This window comes from Equus asinus, chromosome 23 (assembly GCF_041296235.1).
Source record: "Equus asinus isolate D_3611 breed Donkey chromosome 23, EquAss-T2T_v2, whole genome shotgun sequence".
Classification (NCBI taxonomy): domain Eukaryota; kingdom Metazoa; phylum Chordata; class Mammalia; order Perissodactyla; family Equidae; genus Equus; species Equus asinus.
Window position 1 is genome coordinate 15,895,465 of NC_091812.1, and position 8,055 is coordinate 15,903,519.

General features: G+C 43.9%; 1 protein-coding gene across 1 annotated transcript; it reads right to left on the bottom strand.

Annotated features, from left to right (window-relative positions):
- Positions 1–926: 926 nt before the first annotated feature.
- Positions 927–5,780, bottom strand: CTSL (cathepsin L). Its single transcript, XM_044756973.2, has 8 exons — positions 5,539–5,780; positions 4,528–4,664; positions 4,107–4,229; positions 3,859–4,005; positions 3,449–3,673; positions 2,547–2,709; positions 1,783–1,897; positions 927–1,308 (listed from the first exon to the last, which is right to left on the bottom strand). Exons 2-8 carry the CDS (start codon positions 4,651–4,653, stop codon positions 1,185–1,187), a joined length of 1,023 nt encoding a protein of 340 aa, XP_044612908.1. The 5' UTR covers positions 4,654–4,664; positions 5,539–5,780; the 3' UTR covers positions 927–1,184.
- Between the last annotated feature and the right edge of the window lie 2,275 nt (positions 5,781–8,055).

The following is an 8,055-nucleotide window of genomic DNA, read 5'->3' on the forward strand; positions in this document are numbered from 1 at the left end:
TCATTTTAGGTCGAAAAGTTGGAAATTTAAGCACCTACGAGGGAAGGCCACATTGAAGGTCCAGCATGACAGGTGGTCCAATACAGGTGGACTTGACCAGAGGCCTCTGGGGGCCTTGTGGGCTGACAGCCCTGTTGTCCTCCACCTCACCTCCACATAAAGAATTATGGGTCTGTTGACTAAATACTGCCACCCATTCTTCATACTTCCTTGAGTGAGAGCATGAGAATTTTAAACACACAGAGAGCAAATGAAACTATGTACTTCTTTAATCTGCAGAATGTAGGGAGTTGTTTTTTTTTTTTTAATAAATCAGGGATTAGGCAGGTAGGTGTAATTTTGGCCTCAGACTATCACTTTTGATGCTCTCGCCCATCTCTGAGGCCACAGTACTATTTTTGAAGTCAGGCCTGAAATCCAGGAGCTTATCCTTCATCGCTCGAGGACCCAAAGACAAACATTCCTAGCAATCCACTGTGTCTGGTTCTTCCCCAGCTGCACAGCAGCCATGCAGTCTTCACTAGCAGCTAAGGGAGATGCACCAGAAACTGGCTCTGTGACATTCGTCCTGTAACTTGGCTGGGTTGTAACCATCTTGGCTCAAATGATTATAATCTCTTAAGGTCCTTTTCTAGTTTGAAATCATATGCACGTGTGTTCACTTTTCTAAAATGTGAATTTTTTTCTTTATTAAAATAATTTACCGTTGTCCCTATAGATTGTCACATTTTGCTCCATTCAAGGGTTGGGTCAGACACAGCCAGTGGGCAGCTGACATAAGATCTGAGTATTTACAACCTGAAGAGCCAGAAGGCCACCCAGTCATACTCCTAAGGGACCACTGGCACACTCAGTTATGTTTGTGAGGGCCAATTACATATTTGACTCTAAAAAAAGCTAATGTATTAAAAACAGAAAGAAGCATCGCCTCTACTTTGAAATTCAGTTTTATTTTTAAAGATAACTATATACATCTTTAAAACATGAAAATTCAAAAGTTATTAGGCAAGTCAATCACACAAAGCTGTTTACAGCAGTAATTAAAGAAGTGGTAACATTTTACCAGCATAAAATGTAACAAAATTCCAATCACAGTTTGGATCTTCAGTGATTCAAGTGTTTCGTTCCACACAATAAGGTCTGGTCAGTTTGAAGATAAAATCCCTCCTCTGGATATTCTGTTCTCAAGCGAGTCCTTCTTTATCACCCCCGAGTGAAGGATAGCTGGCCATGGTGGCAATTCCACAGTGGTTTTTCTGGTCTTTGGCCATCTTTATGTAGCCATTCATGCCCCAATCTTCACCCCAGCTGAAAGAAGAGAGAGTTTTATATTTTACACAAAGAATCAAGCACGTTTACCTTTATTAACAATAATACCTGATACTTAAACAGTATACCAGAGGCCGAGACAGATTCACAAAGAATCAGAAAAAGCCAGCTGTTCTTGTTCATGGTTGAGTTCTAAACCTGCACATAACTTCTATCCTTAACCCTTTCAAAGAACTGCACAATTAGAGCCAGAAAAAGGAAAGACTGGGTCCAGATGTTCAAGTTTAGAAACGTAATGGTACCAAAACTATGTCAAGACCCCAGCAAGCTTGAGATAGTCTCTTAATGTCATAATCAAACATTACTATGTCTGTGTTCACCCTAAGTTGGATAAAGACTTTTGGGGTTTCAGAAGTGTGCTTAAGGGTTCGAGGATGTGTATCCAAATACTGATCTCAAACAAGGATTCTCTTTTCAATTTAAAATACAAATATAATATTTGAAGTTTTATACCTGTTCTTGACAAGCCAATATTTATTCCTTGAATCTTTTCCTTCAAAGCCATAGCCAACCACCAAAACGCCGTGATCCAGGTCTTTACTGCTGCAGTCCGGATCATAATAAATGCCTAGGAAAGTGAAATTCAATGCCGGGGTGAGGACCTCTGAGTGACAGGTGACATTAACCCAGCCTATCAACCACAGTTGATAAGGAGGCATCTCAAAATTCTGTTAAATGACATAAATCCAGGTAAGATTTAAAAACAAGATCTTTTAAAATCTAGGCTAGGGATTTAGGCCCTCATTTAATACTAGCAGAAATACAAATTGGCACAATCTCTTTTGTAAACAACTTGTCAAGAGGCATTAAAGACCATTCCTTGAAACCCTGTTGTTCTACTTTTAGGATGTCAGTCTAAGGAAAAGGACACAAAATTACTTGAGCCAAGGAGTTCCTTCAGGTTTAATTATAGTAGTAAAACTCTCTGGAAAATTTTAAAGGTCTAACAAATGGAAAAAAAGTAAAGTAAATTAAGCTATACCAATTAAATTATGTAGCCATTTAAATATATTCATGAAGTGCTTAAAATCACAGGGTTATGGTCCAAGTAATGTCAGATGGAAACATCCAGTACAAATATTACATGTACAGAGTAATAACTATGTTAAATCCAAAAATTCTACATTGAATTCTACATACCAGAGAGTCAATCTTGTGGTATGTCATGGTGGTTTTCCAATTTTCCTTCCTGAATTTCTACATAGACAAAGGCTTACCTTCTTTATAGAACTGGAAGGATTCCAGGCTGGCATCGATCCCGGCAGAGATGGGCCCCACCGTTGCCACTGCCTCCATAAGGAACTTCTCCTGCTGCTGGATGTCCAGGAAGCCAGTGTCGTTGGCAGCAGAATATTCAGGCTTGTATTTACAGGATCCATCCTTTGAAAGGTAAAGGGGAAGAGACTTCATTCCTACCTGCACCTCTTGCGGAACATGCGTTCAAGACAGTTTGCAGCTTAATGACTTCCAAGTCAATCTTGTTATAAAGGATCCCAGGAGGTGCAATGCTATTGGTTGTTTTGAAATTGAAAAATTAGCTGGTGTCTATTCAATGAGACCCTCTCTCTCTCTTTTTTTAAAGATTGGCACCTGAGCTAACATCTGCTGCCAATGATTTTTTTTCTTCTTTTCTCCAGATCCCCCCAGTACATAGCTGTATATTTTAGTTGTGGGTCCTTCTGGTTGTGCTATGTGGGACGCTGCCTCAGCATGGCCTGATAAGTGGTGCCATATCCGCGCCCAGGATCCGAACCAGCGAAGCCCTGGGCAGCCGAAGCAGAGCTCATGAACTTAACCATTTGGTCACGGGGCTGGCCCCTCAATGCGACACTCTCAGTCTACCTGTCCATAAGAAATTGTTCTCTCTGGAGAAATCTGAACTATATATAGAATGGTATGTATATCTCCATATAACAGAGAAATAGGAACAGCTAGATAGTAGCCATCTACCTAGAGAACTGTGCAAGGCTAATATATTTTAATGACAGCTCTGACAGTTTGCAAATGTAGATTCTACAATCTACAATGTGAACTCCAAATATGGAATCTGTTTTCCCTGAAAGTGTCCAACTTTCAAAAGCAGAGCTGGAATGATAACAAAATAAGGAGCTCTGTTTACCTCCGCAAGATATGGGTAAGATTTCTCCGAGTCCAGGCCTCCGTTGTCCTTGACGTACTGGAAGGCATAATCCATCAGGCCACCATTGCAGCCCTCATTGCCTTGAGCCCAAGAGCAGTCCACCAGGTTCTGCTCACTCAGTGAAACAAGTTTGCCAGTTTTCCGGAACATCTGTCCTTCAAGGGCACCAGTCGCACTAAAAGCCCAACAAGAACCACACAGACCCTGAAAACAACATTAAAAAGCTCTCAGTGTACTAAACAAACAGCAAGATCTTGACAACAGCCCATATATCTCAAACTCTTTTAAAAAACAGTGAACTGCATCTTGTTCCATAGTCTACCACAGCAAGAACGCCATTTCCTTTTTGGTTTTACTCTTGGAGAGAGATCTGCTGAATCCCATCCTACCTGATTCTTCACAGGAGTTACATAGCCTTTCTTTCTCCAATCCACAGATGTGGGGAGCTCGGCAGAGAGAGGTTCTCGAAACACTCTCCCCTTCTTGTGCGTCTGGTTGTGAAGGCCATTCATCACCTGCCTGAATTCTTCATTGGTCTTCAAGGCAAATGAAATAGAATTTGGAAAGGAAGAGATGATTTTGCTAAAGCACTGAGGACAGGAAGCACAAAAAGTTCCGCAACCCAGGGAACACTCACCATGTCACCAAAGGCATTCATGGCCATGGTGAAGCCATGCTTCCCTTGGCTGTATTCCTGATTGTGCAGTTCAATCATTCTCATATTCTTCTCCCACACTGCTCTCCTCCATGCTTCTTTATTCTAGAGGCAAACATATAACCTATTGTCTTTATTCCTATTTAACACCAACTCAACTTCACCAAGCGGATTTGCAGACAGAGAAGAGAAACCATGGCCAGCGATGGCTTTTTACTTCTGGTAGCTGTTCTCCAGCACCCACACAACAGGGACATATGCCTATATTGTGCTCGGTAACGGGTGCCATGAAGTTACTGTCTTGGTAAGAGCCGGCCTCAAGAAGTTACTCTCGGCTATAAACTCCCAGCAGCATGGACCGTTCTCTGTGAGATCCCGCTGGACAGTTTCAGATGTTACCAACCACGCCATATAGTCTTCTGTGCGTTGCCTTCCACTGGTACCATTGTGCATCTAAACTGGGATCAAGTTTTGGAGCAGCTGAGGCTATTCCCAAGCAAAGGGCAGCCAGAAAGAGTGAAGGATTCATGTTTCAAAAACCTAGGAAGGGAAAAGAAATGAGGATTTGATGAGGCCAATCCCTTAAAAAAAAAGCTGTCCTACTTTCTCCTGAGAACTTACAGCCACTACGGTGGAGTAAAAACATTGAATTTATCACCCCAGGTATTTACACAAGAATGTGGAGGAAGGCTAAGGATGTGGGTAGAGAAAAACAGGCCAAGTGGAGGTATTTGATTCAGCCACTGGAATTAAAAGCAGCTAGAGAAGTGTTCTAGAAATTGGTGCAGTGATGTGCTATAATTTAGGTTTTGAGAAGGGTGTAAGGTAGCTTGTGGGCCATAACCTTAAGGCTACACCTAGGAATCTAGGAAATGGTTGGTCCAGGTATTTACAGAAGGCCCAGGAAAACGTCACTAATGAGGACATCTTATCCCAAGCAGGGACAGGAGCCTCACACCTTCTTCTTGACCACCGTACGGCGGGGGTGATACGTGCCTTCGAACCCTGCTCCTCGACTAGAAACCTTTCCGAAAGGCCTTCCCAGGGCAAGGTGGGCAGGAGCGCCTCCAGACCCCCGCCGTGCCCACAGGTGGCCTGCGCGTCGACACCCGCACTCCCTCCCCACACCGGGGACGCGGTGTCCCGGCACACGGAGCCCAGAGCCCCGGTGCCCGCGCTCGGACAGGAGCAGGCTCTCCCGGGGCTCAGAGCACCGCCCCGCTCCGGGGGCTGCGGGCGGCGGCGCAGCGAGCGCGGCCCGCAGCGCGGCGTGCGGCTTAGGCTGCCGTGTCCAGTCCGGCCGGGCCGGGGTACTGCGTCTCCTGGGACCCCCGAACCCTCGACCCCCAAAGCTGGAGACCGCGCTGGTTCCCGGGGTGGCCCGCGGCGCCGGAACCCGGCATGCGGCGCTCACCTGTGGCGGGCGCAGCTGCGCAGGCGCAGTCAGCAGGCACAGGTCCGGGGGATCCCCGAAGCGTGGCTGTAGCCCCCCGGGCCGCCGATTTAAAGCCCTGGGATTCGGCCGGGCCAGCCCCGCCCCCACCTCCTGCCCGCGCCGCGATTGGCCGCGCCGGCCTGGGGGCGGGGCCTCCGCGCGTGGGCTCGCGGCGCGTGATGCGGCTCAGTCCGGGCTTTCCAGTAACCCTGCGTGCCCTCCAGTCCCGGAGCTTTGGGTTGAAAGCTGTGGAGGGCCGGGAACAGTACGATCGAGCTTACTGATTGCTGATTAGTCCACTGACGGGGTGGGGCGAGGGCAAGAATGCAGAGCCGCGGGCAGACGCGTTATCTCCCAGTTTCTGGGCGGAGCGGCTGGGTGCTGGAGGACCCTGGGGTGGACCGGCCATACCCCGGGGGCTGGACGCGGTGGTCAGCGCCCAAATCCTGGGAGGGGAGGGAGCCGGCCGGGGGTGGGGGGGTGTCCAGAGAAGGCGTGGCGTTTGTAATGCCCGTTTCCTGTCTTCCCCAGGCGGGGATTCTTCCTGCCTCTCGAGCATTTCTCAAAACCAACAAAACGAGTTATTTATAGAAAAACTTGTTTAATAAAAGGAGGAAAGATGGCAAGTAGAAACTGCCTTTACTTCCCCGCCCTCTGTTATGGGTGATTGTGTCTTCCTCGGTATCCAACGTGCTTTTCTTGAGATTTAAGAAATTTGCTTTAATGACTTTCCAATGATTTTTACTTAAATTTACATTTAATGTCAGGATTTAAATGACAGTTTGTGAAAATGTTTTAAATAGAGGAAAAAATATATTTTATACTAAATATTAATGTATATAATTAAGAATTTGAGGAACACAAACCAGAAATGTACGTTTGTCATTTTTTATTTAAAAAATATATTCATTGTAGAAAATAACCTTTCAGAAAAAAATCGTCACCTCATGTCCCTTTCTACACTGCCTTTTTTCTATGCATATTTTGAAGTCTTTTGATAAAAATAGAGTCACAGTTTATGTGGACTTGTAAACTAATTTCTACTTAAGATTAAATTGATAAACTTTCTAGAAGCACAACTAGATAGAATTTTTTTACTGGGGTAATATGTATATATTGCCGTAAATATCTATTTTAACCATTTTTAAGTGTACAATTCAGTGGACATAAGTATATTCACGTTGTTGTGCATTCATCAGCACGGTCCATCTTCAGAACTTTTTCATCTTCCCAAACTGAAGCTCTGTACCCATTAAATAGTAACTCTGCTTTGCTCCCCGCCAGGCCCTGGCATCCACTCTTCTATCTTCTTTCTCTCTGAATTTGACTACTTTAGCTACCTCAAATAAGAGAAGTCATGTGATATTTGTCCTTTTGTGCCTGGCTATTTTACTTATCGTAATATCTTCAAAGTTCACCCTATGTTGTAGCGTGTGTTAGAATTCCGTTTTTTTTTTTAAAGGTGACTAATACTCCATTTTATGAATGTACCATGTTTTGCTTCTCCAGTCATCCCTGGATGGTCATATGAGTTATTTCCACGTTGGACTATTTTGAATAATACTCTGTCAACATTGTTGTATAAATGTTTCAGTTCCTGTTTTCAGTTCTTTTGGGTTTGTACCCAGAAGTGGAGTTCCTGGATATGGTATTTCTATGTTTAATTTTTTTCTGTCTCCCACTTCACATTTCTACCAGCATTGCGCAGGGTCCCCATCGTATATGGTTTGCAGATATCTTCTCCAGTTCTGTGAGGTGCTTTTCCATTAAGTTGGTAGTGTCTTTTCATGCACAAAACTTTTTACTTTTGATGAAGTCTAATATATCTATTTTTACTTTGGTTACCTGTTCTTTTGGTGTCATATCCCAAAAAATTAAATCCGATCATGAGGCTCTTCCCTTGTGTTTTTGTCTAAAGTTTTATAATTTTAGCTCTTATGTTGGGTCTCTCATACATTTTGTGTTAATTCTTGAATTTGGTGTAAGGTAAGAGTCCAACTTCATTCTTTTGCATATGGGTATCCAATTTTTCTAGCATCATTTGTTGAAAAGACCATCCTTTCCGTATTGAATAGTGCTGGCAACCCCATACAATTTTTAAAAATCAATTCATTAAACATTTCATTTTAAGGTCTTTGAGGAAATAGAAGTTCTTTTCTCTCAACTGTAACTAGAGGCTGAAGCTCTTAGGTGATTATAAAAGTATGTTGTATTATAAATGCAGGTTAAAAAAAATTTTAATATATCACTGAGTTCAGCACGATCAATCAAGAAATCTAAGTACGCATTCCAATATATGACTTTTATAGTTGCCCTGGGAGCACAGCTCCATGAGATTGCACAGGGTGGAAAGCTACTGCATTAAAGCCTGCACCCTAGGCGACAGCCTGAGAGGAGGCTCTGTGGCAGGTGCCGCGCCAAAGAATGGCATCCTCTTTGTTTCTTGGAATGTGACACAAATGCATTGGAGAAAGCATGGACTCTTTTTATTCCGAA